The following is a 16,352-nucleotide window of genomic DNA, read 5'->3' as shown; positions in this document are numbered from 1 at the left end:
TGAGATGTTCCAGCACCACCAAGCTGCCCCTGCTGGGGCCTTAATCTCTTAATGAACCAGCTGAGATGAATGCTTGGTCCACAAGTACGGTAATACTGCTCCTGACCCGATCTGTCAATACCATCAGGGGCTACTTTAATTCCTCCTCCAGGGGAACTTCCCTTCCCTCACTCTTTTCCCGGAGACAAACACGGCCTCGTATGTGCTCGAACTTCAAGAAACAGGGAAAAGCGAGAATATCGCTATAATCCAAGCGCTAACAGGAACTAACTTGCGTCCGCGTCCCGAAACATTAACTGTAACGGTAAACTGTAACCGGTGTCCCCATTTCATCACACACCTCATCGATGTGATTATTTTCCTCCAACAGCACAACAGTGCGTTTTATTACTCGGGTCGATATTTTTGCTTTAGCAAATCAGTCTTACGCGCTCTTCGCTCAGATCGACGAAGCCGGGTTATTCAGGAAGAGGCTCTCGGCGGCCGGGCGTGACCCGTGACGACCGGTGATCGATCCCACGTTCCTGACGGTACTCGAACTCATCACACATTAACAGATTTTGTGTGATCGTGGGTGTTTTTCTCCGAATCCTGCGTGCTCGCGGGAAGTCCGCTACGCCAGATGACTTTACACTCATTCACTCCACCTTCTCTAAGGTTATATTTATACCGAGAACAACGTTTTTACTGATGTCATGGTGCTATTTCACCCCGTAACGATTAAAACATTCCCTTTTTTTTTTTCTTCCCCCCCGCTCACAGTTTGTCTCTTTCAAGGCTGATGTGTGTACACACTCCACCGCCTCCAGGAGTATGTCAGGTCACCGTGGCAACAGTGCAGGGCACCGGTGGCGGTCTGGTCGAGTCTGAGCGTATCCCAGCATGCACCAGCTCTTCCAGTTAGTTCTGGGTCAGAGGGACCTGTCCCGAGCAGGAGACCTTTTCTCTCTGGATGATGCTGAGATCGAGGACTGTCTGTCCCAGGCGCTGGAGGAGATCAAGACCATCTCCTGCCATCCTGTGAGTGAACGCGTCATATTTTAGGAAAATAATCAACGGCAGTGTGGTGTGATGAGTTCCGGTTCTCCTGAAGCGGACTGTTTTCTAATAAACACATTATGAAGTATAAGAATTCCTCTTATACTACAGCAGCTTAGCCATCAGTTACACCCGCCACGTGATATTTTTTTTATCCATTTAGAGCTACGTTTAATGTTTTGGAGCTTCTGTGAACTTGTACCCATTGCCCTGCTGGTTAAATAATGAAATAAGTGATTGAAAAACCTATTAATCAATTATACTTAAAAGCATCTATTAATGTGCGGTGAGTCAGACTTGGTTGTGTAGTCACATGACCATGTCGGCGAGCTCTGATGCCGGTGTGTATACATCTGTATCGATTCCGTTTCTGTTTTCTCTCGATGTTAACTGGCTGGCTGCAGGATTACGTGACTAATGACAATGACCAGGCAGTGGTGGAGATCTGCATCACGCGCATCACCACGGCGATCCGGGAGACGAGCTCGATGGAGCGGCATGGCTCGGCGCTCGTGGCTCTGTGGGAGTCGTGTCTGGAGCACAATCTTCAGCCGCAGGGCAAAGACGAGGATACGCCACACGCCAAGATCGCCTCGGACATCACCAGCTGCATCCTGCAGGTCAGCACGCATACAGTGCGGTCCACACAAGCAGAGGTGCCAATATTTACAGTTTAGCCACAGCATTTACGAAACGGAAAACACAGGCAGAAACGCTAATTCACCGAAGGGGAAAGGACACGCGACGTGAACGTTGTACATTTACATTTCAGGACTGGACAAAAATGGACAAAAACATATGTACAGGTGGATTGGTTGTGCTGAATTGCCCCCTAGGTGTGAATGAGTGTGTGTGTGTGTGTGTGTGTGTGTGTGTGTGTGTGTTCCAGGGATAGATCCCGCATGAACCAGGTTAACGAAGATTAATGAATAATTTGGCTTGTGGTTTGTTCACTTGTGTGTTCGAGTGAAGTTAGTAGTACTGCAGCCGGCCACTAGAGGGCGACAGAGACATTTTAACGCAGCATTATTGTGTCTAGACACAGAACACACACACACACATACATACCTGTTAGCTCACTAAGATGGAAATCACACAGATCACAACATAAAATATTTTAGTTTATGAGTGTTTGACTTTACTCATGGAGAGAGGTGCATGCTGGGTAACGGTGGAGATCAGTATTCATTAGAGAGTCACGCTGAGACAGTTCGGTCAGGCGCAGGAATGTTTCCAGCGATCTGTGCGAGAAGTCTTTGATCTGAGCAGAGGACAGATATTAAAGTGACGCTTTTTTTTATAATGAGCCGCATTTTGCACACCCTTTGAAAAACCTTCGCTTTGGATTCCTGAGTCTGAGCTGCGAAAGAAAGAAATACGGTGCCTTGCATAAGTTTTCACACCCCTCCCGTCTGCCGCAAGATTGCAAAGGGTTGACACGGGGGGACGAATACTTATGCAGTACTTGTTTAACTGACCTTTTGTGCCACAACGACAGGATATTTTGCACTTTTAAATGTTAGACCTGTATAAATTAAATGGAAAGTCAAGCAATTAAAAGAAAAAAAATGTCAAATCTACATATATGTAATATACAGGAAGTGTCTAAAGCTCTGAAATAACAGCGATAGTGAAGATAATATTAAAGTATTTAAAAATAATTGAAAGTAAGGGAAATAATCGACATGAATCAAATGCTCACGTGAATAAATATGAAAAAGAATGACGCCATGATTCAGATCAAACTATTTGCCAAAAGAAGTATCCTGAATAAAAATATTTTTATGCTTCATACAATGTTATATAAAATACATAGAAAATTAAAGTGAAGCTAGCTGCTAGAGCTGTAACGCTATCACGGTTATCAGTATCATCACCGTATTGTTCAAATATGCTGAAAATGTACAAAAAGTACTTACACGCTTTATATTCTATTTATATTAATATAATATTATATCAACGGCACTCGGGAGAATTTCCAACCTTCCCAGAGGTTTTTGTGACTGTAAGTCGTTCTGTTCCAACACTACTGAGCTTTAAATTACGGTATTTTACGGGAATTCTATCGTGAAACCGGTAACCTTTTCATCCCTCCGCATCTGCTCACGCTTCACAGCAGCGTTCACCAGTGACTTCATATTCATGCAGCTAAGTAGTGTGGAAGCGCTGACGGTGTCCTCTAGGGGGCGCCAGAGCATTTCACATATTCGTTCTCACTGTTAAAAAAAAAAAAAAAACCCCTAAGAAAACTCACAGATGGCCTTCTGCTTTTCGGATTTCATTTGGTCATTTCACTCCGAGTACAGTCTGTGTGAGATTGTGTAAATACGCAATAAACATTAACCGCTTTTTCTTTTCTCTTCTGTATCCGTGTGTGTTCGTTTCGATGAACGTAAGCAGAAATTCAAGGATTCAGATCACTAACCTAATTTAGCGATCGAGGTTTGTTAGCGCAGTGGAAATACCAAACCCGAGAGTTTTAAGAACACGATAATGACCCACATAAATACGCTCACTCCTCATATAACCGCTCACCGGTGCAAGTTTGTGTTCGGTGACGCTCGAGGTGGCTGTGTCCTGGACAACTCGGGCATTAAATCAGGATTCGCTTCTCGTGCTGCAGCAAATCCGTCTCATAAAGGCACCCTAAACCTTATTGTGAACAGACTGCGGTGGTGTGAGCACAAAAACTAACTGAGGGAGTTAGTATTGAACAAGTTAGTATCGGACATATACATGTTCAGTGTAGTGACCAGCGAGTTATTACATCATAAAATAGAAGAGCCAATCATGTTTCAGTATGCAAATTACAATCGTGATGGAAATCCCAGTGAGTCCTGAGCTAACCAATACGAAGCTTAACTTGGTCAAGTCTGAGGATTAGATGATATTCCTGAAGTTACTGATTCAAATGTTTTAAGATGAATAACGGAGTAATCAACCAAAAGGAAAAAAGTATCTGTGTAAATGTGTTTCCCATGATTTCCTCCTGCGCTGTGCTTCTCACAGCCTCGCTGTGTGTGTTTATCCGTTGTATACAGAACTATAACCGGGCTCCGATGATGGCGCTGGCCGTCCCGGTGGCCGTGCGCTTCCTGCGACAGGGGAATCGCGAGCTGAGCCGCAACATGTCCAGCTACCTGAGCCTGGCCGCCATCGCCAAGGCCGAGCTCCTCGTCCAGCACACCCAGGCCATCATCATCAGCGTGCTGGGAGGTAGGGGTCAGGTCAAAGGTTGTAGGGGTCACGCCAGGCCACCTACGGAGCACCTACAAGCCATGCATGTGAGGAAAATATACCGAACACAAAGGCTGACTCGTCGTTCCGCTGCCGTGATGCACCGAATACGTATTAAAAACGTCTCATGTCATCAATATCCTCTCGGCGAAACGAGCCGTTACTATAGAAACGGTCGTTCACTACAACGAGCGCATCAACATGAACACGATTTGGAGGCGCCGCGGGCTACTGTCAGAGCTGCCGATAGAGAAAACTAATCGAAAACTAATCGGACCAATCGGAGACCAGAATCCAGCAGTGTTCTGGCGTAAAGCACTTTTTATTTATTTATTTTTTTTAATAGACTGATACAGTTAACCGGTCTCCGTGGCCGTCGCTAGCAAGTGTGAGGTCCCGGTGTAATCAGTCTAATGATATCACGTAAACCTTTTTCATGCGTGGCGTATTAAGAGAACTTTTACAGAGTTAAAAAGGGCAGCTTAAAGGTCTCCGTTAAACAGTTCCCACCGGGTGTGTAATCTTTTGTAGGCGTACTCTGGGCAGAATCGGTCCCATAGGAGAAACTCTTTAGGCTTGTGGCAGCCATTTGGACCGGGTTAAAGTCGTCGGACTGGGTAGGATTTTTCATTTGTTTTGGATAACGCTGCAACATTTAACACGATAATTTAAACCATGACTGATATAAAACTCAACCCCGGGAAGAAAAAAAAAACCCGCGTTTTCTCCGAACCTATTGTTCGAATTGACCTGCAGCGAGATGCATGTGGTAGTGCAATGATGTGTAGAGCGGAGGGTTTGTGTGATCCCGTGCCTCAACTCTCAGCTGTTTAAACACAGGAACGTCTGGAAAGATTGCTCTTCTGGTGAGATAATGATCTTCTCAGGAGAGAAGAGGGAGAATTTCTCCGTCTTTGCAGCAGGGGAAAGAAAAATTAGCGCAATATTATGTGTGTGTTCCCTGCCCTGGAAAAAAAATAAATAAATAAACCCCAAACAATTTCGTTAAAGGTCACGTCTGGCACCATCACGCAATAAGGACGGCGCCTGTAAATACCGGTAAATGAGCAGCGCGTCAGTTCAGAGCAAATTCGACTCATTAACGCCGTTCTCGTGATCTCTCGGCCTAATAGGAACCGGTGACCTTTAACCCCTTTCCCAGAGAAGGGAAAGGGTGAGGTCATGTGGGGTACAGTCCAACAGTGGAACGTAGAACCGCGCCAGTAGGACGTAAGCTCTATCATCAATCAACACCCTCTGACCAATCGGACTCCAGAATCCGTCCGAGCCGTGTAGTCAGATCTCAAAACGTCAAGAGGACGCTATTTACGTATGTGGTGTCGGATTATCGAGCGAATCCGAGGAAATATTTTTTTCTCTTCTCCCCTCTTAAATCATCAGTCGCAAAGCATCTTCCTTGTTCGGACAAAAAAAAAAGTGATCCGTTGGCTTTCCGCTCACCCCCCATGCTGTTTCGTCAAGATATCTGCCGAGCCTTTACGACCTCTCCGCTTCTAAGAGTCGCATATTAAAAAGTGCAGAACAGGAGGATACCGGATAAAACCTCTTTACAGTCGAGCTCATTAAAGGCCTTCGTTTAGTGCGTGTACGGTGACGGACAGTTTAGTCGCTCATGTCTCGTGGTGTTGTAAGACCAAGTACAAAGCTGGTCTGCCAAACCAGTCTAATGAGGGCTGCTGGAGATTACCGTATAACTGAGAAAGCCCTCGCTGTTTCACCGGTTTCCTGTTTCCACCCCCCACGTGAAAACATTCAGCACTGCTGTTTGTTTAACAAATGCCGAAAGCTAAGCCAGCAATTTGCGACTGTGCTGTAATGGGGGCGCAGAGGGCCTTCAGCCGTGCGTTCACAGCACAATCAAGTCTACAGAATACCGCTCTCTGGATTGTTAAGATCGATACACCAATAGTGTCAAAACAACTCCGAGTTGGCCTTCGCCGACGAGCGAATCGAACGGCCAAGAGCGGCTTACGTAACGACCAATTGTGAGGTCGTCACGGTGATCTCCGATCCACAGCTCATGTCAACGAAGGCTGAGAGATCTTTGGCTCACTGTGAGCAACGTGACCGTGTGCCCAGGGTTTTATTTTGGTTACCCACTCTGCGCCCACAGTTATGCGAGCATGTCAGTTACTTGCACGAGGCTCTGAAGCGCACAGACTCTCACCGGGGAGTGGAGCAGACAAATGCGGTACACGAGTGAGCACAAAACAAGTTCGTTTATTGTTGTTTTTTAGAAATAAAAAAAAAAAAAAAAATTGTTGTTTTCTGTAATGAGATGTTTTTATTTAGCGTTTTTGGAAGGAGTCTCCAGCGTAACAGCTGTGAAAACCTTCGACGTGTTCCGGATAATCCGCGGGACGTCTCGTGGTTTCTCAATACGACGACGACCCGAGGCTTTATTGACGCGTTAGCTTCGAGCCAGAGGGAAAAAAGCGAGTCCGGTGTGAGAACGAGAACGGGAACTTGTCTTGCGAACGCTCCGCAACGTTGTCGGAATGAAAGTAATAAGACACTTCTAAAAACACGATCGACTTCAGGGTGGTAACTCGAGTGTCTCCCTGTGTTACCGATAATATTAAACACAATTTGTACACGTTCCTGCCTTTGTGAAAGAACATCTGCGAACGCTACGTGTGTCAAGTTCTTAAATATGCTGTTGATTTTAAGGTTGCGCAAACTTTTGCGCTTGCCTATACATCACCGTTAAGATTTTCAAGATAAGGCTACGATTTTTCGTCTCTCGTTAACGACATCCAGACCCGTTGTGACTCGGCCACCCAGGGAAGCAGAGAGAATTCCCAGAGCTAGAACGGGCTAAGGTAATGGAGGTCAGGCTGGGTACAAAACAAAACGAGGTACGAGCGATGCTATAACCGTGAACGTTTCCTTCTAGAAACTTCTACGATTCCTGAGTATCACACTGAGAATTTATCCTAGCTGGCGCGGTAATCGCTTTCTGTCCTGCAGGCGTTTCAGTGGTGTTTTTTTTTTTTTCTCTTTTCCCCTTCACAATCACATCGTTGACTGTGCCTTCATCAGCGTCGGTGCAGGGGTTTCATGTAAACTTATACTACAGGAAGTGTGGGAGAGCTGGCGGACGTCTGGAGTTTGTTAAGAGCGCAGAATTCCCGTGTGCACGGGAGCGAGCGCGGCTCCTCGGGGCATGCTTGTTATGAGTTACATCCTCGTACGTGCAGCGAGTTTGTCAGCGGTCACCTGGGTTTTCAGACTGGGGAGGATATCGGGTCTCCATTCCGTATAACCTCGTTCATGATTCAATTCAAAACCCGGTCTTAGTTTACGTTGAGGAATGTGCATCTAGAGTGACTGTAGTGTCTGGTGGACCTGGATTAGCTAGTTGGGCTGAAATCTTTCAGAATCATGAATGCAGTCCAGTCTAAAGCATTACAAGCAACCAAAACAACAGATTAATAGACACTCATAGAATCGTATGGTTTAACCCTGTAACACCTTCATGTGTTCATGTTATTCTGCCACTGAGGACGAGGCCTGGAGATCGCCGAGGACGGTACCGCTTGGCTTGAAGTACCACGGAAATGGTTTTGGACCTCGATTCCACACGGACGTTCTCGCTGTGGTCGCTGGGACTACGGATGCCGCGATGGCCTCGGGACTGCGATTACCACGTACAGTTTTACACTCAGGAGTCCGGTTCCTCTCGAGGTTTCTTCCTCGTATCATCTCAGGGAGTTTTTCCTCGCCCAATAGGGATAAACTCACACGCTTAAAATCTCCACCCTGTGTTTATATGTTTCTGTAAAGCCGCTCTGAGACGACGTCCGTTGTTAAAAGCGCTACACGAATAAAACTGTATTGAATTGAGGTGTACACCGGATTAATGCACTGTTTTTAAGTATGTTACCGTTTCCATAGTAACAGCTCATTCACAAGGACGTGTAAGGTTTTCTGTAAGGAGATGTCTATTCAACATTCTATGGAAGGAGTCTCCAGTGTCAGTTCTTTATACCAGTAAGATGGGATCGAGGAGCTGTGTGTGTGTGTGTGTGTGTGTGTGTGTGTGTGTGTGTGTGTGTGTGTGTGTGTGACTCCAAGAGAGAGAAATAAAGAATTCTGGTGAGGGAACGCCTCTTTATAGCTGCTGTAACATAAGTGAGAACAAGAACTAACTTGTTACATTAAATGTAATTATAAATAGATAAAAGTCCCATGTGTTGTTCTTTAATAAATGGAGAAAAAAAAATCCATCGAAAGGCAAATTGAAAAAAATGTTTTATTCCTTACATAACTACTGTGCATCAGTTAGTAGCTACAGTCAATGTGATATAAGACACGTGTCGCCGTATTAATGAGGAATCTGACCATGTTGGTGGAAGAAATACTCTCCAGAGTCCACATGTACTATATTTAAGTTTTCTTTATTAAAACTCCACAATCTCACTCCTTTGGTAATAGACACACACACACACACAAAAAAAAAAAAAAAAGGAAAAAGATCTATATACAATATAGGTTCATTTCATCTTAACAAAAATACAGTATAGTACATTTCCTCACATTGAATGAAGGATGAAGGTAAAGTCCAGAGAGACTTTGTAAACATTTTACACAGTTCCTTTACCAAAACCTAGTGAACGTTTTTGTGTTAAACAAAGAACAACAAAGGAAAAACAAGTTACTTCGTTAAAAAAAAAAAAAAATAATAGTAGTTTCAAAAGATTATGGGACAAAAAAAAAAAAAAGTGTTAGCTGAATGTAAACGTTCTGATAAATACTGTAAGAATACGCAGGATGTCTTCGGGTTCGGGGTGATGAAAGGAAATGAGAACGTGTCCCTATTTTTTTCAACGATGCAGGCGTAAACTTGCCATTACAAATACTCTTTGGTTCTCGTAGTTCAGTCTCTCTGTAATATCGGTGAGTGTAAATGGAAGACGGTTTCCCCACAAGCGAGTGGGTTTTATTGATCTAAGCATAACGTGATTAGTTGTGTTTGAAGTTTGAAAGCTTTCGTGCAGGTTTTTACGTTTGTAAAAAAATTTTTTTAATCGAGCAGCTAGTTGATGAGCTTGACGCCTCCTCCCTCGACAATCTGAGACACACCCCAGGCCACCAGGTTGCCACGGGAACCGCAGGTCCGTCCGTCCGGTCGCGCCTGCTCGGATATCTCGTCCTCGTCCAGGACGCGGTCCCACGCGTTTACGCCGCTCAGCTTCCCTGTGAACGCCTCGTCGGCGTTGAACGTCTCCTGGAAGCCTAATCTCTTGGCCAGACCCTCACCGTTGTACTCCTGGCCCAGGATGGTGACGCCGCCGGCAGGGATCTCGTGCCCCTCGGCTACACCGGGCGAACTCGCTGCTCTTTGGCCGCCTACCCAGAGCGATGCCAGGCCCTGTTCTGAGCTCCAGGTCCCACACAAATGCGCCCACGATCCCTCGGTTGCAGCACCGGGTGCCTCCACTAAATGTGCTTCTCCTCCTACTGTGAAGAGGGCGCTACGCCCACTGAGCAGCAGCTGCAACTCCAGCGGGTTGGTCGCGGTGCCGTAAGAGAACAGCACGGTCTTGTTAAGCATTTGGGTCGGTTTAATCCACAGGCATACGGTGAAGGCACGGGTCTTCATGGAGCGCTGGGGGGTTACCTCGGCGTGCGTTTTCGGAGAGCGCATAGGGAAGAAGAGGGCCATGTCACACCCTTGATGTGGGGAGAGAGAGAGAGAAATGTTAGTGTTAGTTTTGGACAGTGTTTTTTTTTTTTTTTTTTTTTTTTGCATTTAAATATTTAATGCAAAATACTGCACCCTGTGGGACGACATTAATCCCTGAGTAAACCCGTGCCAAAGCTTGAAAGTCAGTCCAGCGTTTGGGAGGATTCGGGCTTTTTGGAAACGGTTCCCTTGACCCAGCTCGTCGTTGATGAATCGAGTTCATATAGGACATCTATCTCCTCTTTTAGAAGGTCAAACGCTGATGTAATCGGCGATAAATCCTCCCTTTCCGATAGCACACATCGGCGATCTTATGAACATTTGAACATGTCTTCCGGCCAAATGAGAAAAGATCCTCCTCCGAACATCTGTTGAAATGTTACATTTGCCCCCCTCCGAGTTCCCGCTGTGGGGTGAGCCACAGATCCGGAAGCATCCTCCTGCTTGTGTAAATACTCTGAGTTTATTACATCATTTGTTTAGGAAGAAATGGCCGTTGTAAATTTCTCCTCCAGATGGTCGGTCGTTTGGTTTGGGTGTGTGTGTGTGTGTGTGTGTGTGTGTGTAGCTGACTGGAAAGGGCATCTCTAATTCTAAGGGGGTGGGGGGTTATATGGACTTGTAAGGGGAGATTTCATGATGCCCCAATCCCTCAATCTACTAGGTTCATTCTTCTTCATCGACATTTAGTTATAACAGCTCGTAACTGCTCTGTTCTACCAGACGCCGTGTTAACTCGAGGGAAGCGAGTGCTGAAACGAGCGTGATCCCTCCGATGTTCTCCCTGTCTGATCTCAGATTTGAGAGTACAGATACAGATGTGCAGAATCTCAAGTCTGGTCTCGCGGAGATGCTGAGCACAGCTACACCGCCTACGCGATCGGCTCTGATGGGCTTTTAGATCGAGCTAGAGAACGGTAAACGTCGTAAAAAGGGGTCAGTCGGGACGTCAACAGGTCCGAGCACACAGTCGTCACCTCGGCAGAGTATTTTCACCGTCTCCACGAACCCCCCCCCATTTGATTTCCACAGGCCTACCATCGTCTTTTCATCTCTTTCGAGCTTTCCTGCCAGATCCTGACACGTTCCTGCTGGCGCCTCTCTCCCTCGGGATCTCTCTGACTCATCCTGATGTTTTAACTCTACACTTGTGACTCACTTTGTGCTGTGGTTTATGATCCCGCACTGACTCCTGAAAGATCTATGCTTCCCAAAGACAGTTTCTCCCCAAGTTCGACCTTCGCTTGAGTGGATAATCTCACCGAAATACTGTAAATTTGCACCTGAGAGCTGCTGCTGTAATCATACACGCTGTCGCGTTGCTCGTTGCAGTACTCTTACTCACAATCTGCTCGTACCGAACTTCCTGTAAGAACACTCGGTACTTGATGATACAATCTGAAAGATCAGTTTGAAGATTATAAATAGTTTCCTACCTGCAGGGAGTACTTGTCCAGCTGTGGCTCTTGTGTAGAAGTCCAGCTTCTCGTTTAGGTTTCGCAGCTCAGCAGCGAAGGCTTGTCCTCTATCTTCCTTTTCCAGATGTCTAGTCTGGAAACTCTTGACCTGGTCATGTATGCAGTTTTTCCCCACCTTATCGAGCTGTGCCTCCTGTTCCTTAGTGGCCTCCAGGATCTGCTCCAGCACTGCGTCGTGCCGCGCCTGCTGTTGCGCCGAGACGCCGCGCAGCTGCTCTAGGGCCTGCAGAAGTTTCTCCTCGATGTGCGCTTCGGCCCGACGTAGCGAGTTCTCCACGGCGGCCGCGCAAGAGGCTCTGCTCTGCGCCGCGATCTCCAGCATCTCGGCTCGCACAGACTGCAGGCCCAACTTCACGATGTCGTCCGAGTACTGCAGCAGCATGTTCTCCTTCATCTGTGAGTTCTCCAGCATGGTAAAGAGCTTGTCCCACTTGCTGAACTCGGGGGCCGTGCAGGGAACGGCCGGAGTCACGGTGTGGGTATCCGCTGTGAGGGTGGAAAAACCGGCTACAAGTTATTCTAGTTCAGACCGTAGAGGGTTCATTTCGGCGAGAATTTTCGTGGCTGTGCCCGGAAGTTCAGAAAGAGCCAGAAGGGGGCAGAGGTCTAGCTTTTGGGTTTGGACAACTCCCAAATGCTTATTACTCATCCCGAATGCTTACAGGACGGTTGATTATATATAATACCATACTGATATTCACAAAGGGTCATCATTAAGATCCCTCCATATTAACCAACACGTCACATAGTTTGCATGAATCACATTTTATTGGCGTACCAGATGCTACGCTGAGAAACGGGATTACCCAATCAGAATCGAGCAGATCGAGGAGGAGATCACGATCGTGTTTCATAAGATGAAATGTTTCCCTATTTGGACCGTTTTTCGGTGGAACTTTCATAAAGGAAATCTTACGTCGAGCATGTACGCATGGTGGACGGTAAATCGTGCCTTAAATAAATAAATAAACGACAAATTTGTGCCACTCAAAAGGTGTCGCCCAATGGTTCGATCTAATACGGTTCCTCATCGAGTTGGGGCGCGTCACTCGAGGAGGCTGGGTGTGTGTTGGGGGTTGTGTTTTCAATGGAGAAACTTTTGGCATTCAAACTTCTTAGCTTTGTACGTTCTACTTAGAAACATGTAAAAACATCCCACTCACTTACTTTCACTGACTGTCTTGCCACCCATGCTGCTACTAACTACATCTATTATTGTGTGTGTGTGTGTGTGTGTGTGTGAGTGACCCCTGAGTGTTTACATCATTACAGAAAGACCTCCGAGCTATCAGCCCACCCTCGCATAAACATATATATGTGTGTGTGTGTGTGTGTGTGTGTGTGTGTGTGTGTGTGTGTGTGTGTGTGTGTGTGTGTGCACCCTGCTGTAATTAGACACACACACACTTGTCCTTCCACAGATTGCTGACTCAGCCTGGATTAATTATGTGTCGGTTAAATAACTGCACGTCTCATCACATTATAACTAACGATCCTTTTTTTTTTTTTTTTTTTTAAAGCGTTTTTTCCGTATATAAGCCAATTCTCTTTCACGTCCCTTTCTTTCTTTCTTTCTTTCTTTCTTTTTTTCTTTCTTTCTTTCTTTCTTTTTTATGTAGTTATAAACAAAAAGCCTGAGCGTTTCCACAAATTTAACCCTCGAGATCAGTTCCGAGGGCTGTTTCAGTACGAACGCTCTTGTTTTCTACATTTGTATTATAATAATAATAATAATAATTATTATTATTATTAATAATAATAATAATAATATCGTTGTTATTTGTTATGCGTAAATGTTCACTGTACATATAAACTTGAGTAAATTTTTTTTTTTTTTTAACCAGACTGATCAGTAAGAGGTTTACGATGGCGTTTTATTTTACGCGCTAAATCAACGATTTATAACGTCGTAACGACTCGTAATCGTAATCCGTACGTAATCTTGCGAAGGGTCCGGTTAGGGGGCGGGGTTAGCACACGTATCATCGCTTCTTGAAAATATCTCGAATATACTCTGATTTATTAAAGCTATTTTTACTCTTTTTATTTATTTATTTATTTATTTTATTTTTTTTTATTTTTTTTTTATTATTATTTTTTTTACTAATTTCAGGCAGATCATTTTGCTTATTTTAAGCATTTTATTTCTGGAAAGAATCCCAACCGTCTGCCAATAGTTAAAGACAAGTTAAAGCTTGCAATGTGCAAAACGGGCTGGAAATAGCTTTAATAATCTTTTTTTTTTTTTAAATAGGAAATACTAAATACTTTAGACTATATTCAAGATATTTTCACTCGCTAAGATGTCATTGTCTCGCAGTGTATACACAGATTAGTGTAAAATCAGAACATATCTCCTCTCTCATTTAAATCCCTACAGTGTTTGCTAGATTATAGTACCGTATGTTACTAATACATTGTCACACACACACATGCCTGAAACCTCTCCGAACATCTCTTCATTTTTTGCCCGTTTCTGTTTGAAAGCGTCTTTTTATGAGCTGATTTTGTGTCTCATTTTGGATCGTCTTCTTGTCGAGGACGGTGAATTTTTAACTTTTGCGCTCAGATGCGTGTTACAGGTAACTTTAGCCGTATGACAGATGTTTAGTGGATGTCGCAGCGTGTTTGAGGTTAAGGCACTCACCCTCGCTCTGCTCTCCCTCGCTGATCTCGTTGTAGTACGCATCGGCGTAGTTGACGTCGATGCCGTCTTCATAATTGTCAGGCATCACCACGCTCGCTGAAACCACCATACACACCACCTGGACAATCCTTAACACTGACATGCTGGCTGGCTGGCTGGAAGAGTATGACCACGTGTGTGTGTGTGTGTGTGTGTGTGTGTGTCTGATCTGTGTGAGGTTTAAGTTTGAGATATGCCCTGACTCTCTCTTTCTCTCTCTCTGTGTGAAATGCTGAGCAATCCTTTGGCAGCGCTCCGGTGTGTGTGTGTGTGTGTGTGTGTGTGTGTGAGCTGAAGCTGAATGGGAAAGTGAGCTGGAGAGAGCTGCCCTACGCTCTATATAAACATGTGCACGCGCACACACACACACACACACACACACACACACACACACACACACACACACACACAGAGGAGTCGGCCTACTTCGTTGGAGGTAGTGTATGTGGTAATTACAGAGTTGCCATTCCTGCACTTACGAGAAAGAAGGAAAAGAGCGATGTGGGGGTGTGACGAGGGAAAGGAAGATAGGGGAAAAGCGAGAGAGAGAGAGAGAGAGCGAGAGAGAGAGAGAGAGAGAGAGAGAGAGAGAGAGCGCGAGAGAGAGAGAGGACTGACGAATAGAAATAACAGTTTGACAATGAGTCTATTGTTTGTGTTTTTTTCCTATAGACATTTAAGATGACTTCAGCATGGGTTTTCACACTATAGCGCTCTACTCTTTCACTCGTTCATCCCATTTCCGTTCATCTTTCTTACTCTCTCGTCCTTCCTTCCTCCCAGTCTGAATTTCTGTCCTGCTTTGTTCACCTCTCCCACCTGATGAGTGATTTGAAGACCTCATTTTATATCATCCCTTAAAATGAAACTTTTGATTAAATTTATTTTTTTTTTAAATCCCGCCCCTGTCCTGAGTGCGCGTGTTCTCCCCGTGCTCCGAGGGTTTCCTCCGGGTACGCCGGTCTCCTCCTCCCAGTCCAAAGACGTGCGCTGTAGGCTGACTGGCGTTTTCCGAACTGTCCGTATACGTGCGGATACGTGTGTGATCGTCCCATGCGTCCAGGGTGTCCTCCGCCTTGCGCTCCGAGTCCCCTGGGATCAAAATCGCAGTAATGCGTCGACGGTTATATGATCCGAACGTTGGTCACGTTACGCGTAAATTTACACAGACTCAGGAGTGAAACCTACGATAGGAACGTTTCTCCCAACTAGCGGGATTTACACCAACACCACGTTTCCCTTTTTATTTATTTATTTATTTTTTTAACTCTTAAATGAGGTGGGTTTTTTAAAGAGCAGAATTACCAAACAGACAAAACGTGGTTACTTGCCGTTCTGATGACATTAAGGACATTCTAACGATTTATTACGGCTAATTTAGTTTAAATTGCGTCTAGAATTTGCGTAACAGGTTTATACTTTCAACGTGACCTCGTCGGTCGACGCTGGAACGCTAGAAAATCCCTGAAAACAAAGGGAAAAGAAGGAGAGAGCACGCGCTTTTCTTCTTCCCAGGATCTTCAGATGATGCTGGGAAAACCCGGGGAACATTTTGTACGTTTTCTCCATAACGTACGATGGATAACTCGTAAGGAACAGATGTTTCAAGTATGAGATGTTACGGTAAAGGGGTTCAGCCATTAATGCAAAAGTAATAATAATAATAATAATAATAATAATAATAATAATAATTAGAAGAAGAAGAATCATCAGATATTTAAAATATTTTAATGATGGAAGATCATTTTTTAAGGACTGGAAATTGCGTTTTAAGTTATCTGAAACATGGACCGAGGTTATTTATTGATGGGAACTTCACGTTTGTTTAAAATGTCTTTTAAATTTTACATTATATACAGGTTTGTAAATATAATATCAACGGAAGACGAATAGCACCACGATCATGGAATCCCCTTCATATCCTTAAATTCCCCTCTCTAACTTTACGTTTGTTTTATTTATACATGCTGTCATGGTATGCGTGTGTGTATGTGGGTGGGTGTGTGTTTGTACTGCTCGAGGCACTCTGCTGAGTTCCTCAGAGATGACCAGGGGTCAGAGCTCGGATTTCACCCTAACAAGGAGTGATGGAGCTGGGGAGCGATTATTCTGCTGACCTTGGCCTCATCTGTGCAACCTTACTGAGCACAGGCTCTTAGGGCAAGAAAATAAACACACACATATTTGCATGCTCACACGGAGT

General features: G+C 44.9%; 2 protein-coding genes and 1 long non-coding RNA gene across 5 annotated transcripts in view; 1 reads left to right on the top strand and 2 right to left on the bottom strand.

Annotated features, from left to right (window-relative positions):
• The window catches only part of veph1 (ventricular zone expressed PH domain-containing 1), a 91,851-nt gene that overhangs the window by 5,268 nt on the left and 70,231 nt on the right, over positions 1-16,352 (top strand). For all 3 annotated transcript variants that reach the window (XM_017465734.3, XM_017465731.3, XM_053678190.1), the window contains exons 2-4: positions 763-1,020; positions 1,443-1,658; positions 4,080-4,254. In XM_017465734.3, the coding sequence (XP_017321223.1) occupies positions 883-1,020; positions 1,443-1,658; positions 4,080-4,254 (529 nt within the window). In that variant the 5' untranslated portion in view covers positions 763-882. The remainder of the gene's footprint in view (positions 1-762; positions 1,021-1,442; positions 1,659-4,079; positions 4,255-16,352) is intronic.
• On the bottom strand, positions 8,678-14,468 carry ptx3a (pentraxin 3, long a). Its single transcript, XM_017465742.3, has 3 exons — positions 14,111-14,468; positions 11,422-11,949; positions 8,678-9,972 (listed from the first exon to the last, which is right to left on the bottom strand). Exons 1-3 carry the CDS (start codon positions 14,250-14,252, stop codon positions 9,335-9,337), a joined length of 1,308 nt encoding a protein of 435 aa, XP_017321231.1. The 5' UTR covers positions 14,253-14,468; the 3' UTR covers positions 8,678-9,334.
• On the bottom strand, positions 12,802-14,104 carry LOC108264318 (uncharacterized). The gene is made up of 2 exons (XR_001812381.3): positions 13,880-14,104; positions 12,802-13,824 (listed from the first exon to the last, which is right to left on the bottom strand). It is a non-coding gene; the product is annotated as an uncharacterized LOC108264318 (long non-coding RNA).

The sequence above is a fragment of the Ictalurus punctatus genome, chromosome 4 (genome assembly GCF_001660625.3).
Source record: "Ictalurus punctatus breed USDA103 chromosome 4, Coco_2.0, whole genome shotgun sequence".
NCBI lineage: Eukaryota > Metazoa > Chordata > Actinopteri > Siluriformes > Ictaluridae > Ictalurus > Ictalurus punctatus.
This window is presented reverse-complemented; position numbering and strand designations above follow the sequence as displayed.

Bases quoted from the DNA above. Each gene is read 5' to 3' on its own strand.
- ptx3a (XM_017465742.3), bottom strand. From the start codon at position 14,252: ATGTCAGTGTTAAGGATTGTCCAGGTGGTGTGTATGGTGGTTTCAGCG. The intron at 11,950-14,110 runs GTGAGTGCCTTA...CCACCCTCACAG, and splicing joins CGAGGGAGAGCAGAGCGAGG to CGGATACCCACACCGTGACT. The intron at 9,973-11,421 runs GTAGGAAACTAT...CCCCACATCAAG, and splicing joins TGGACAAGTACTCCCTGCAG to GGTGTGACATGGCCCTCTTC.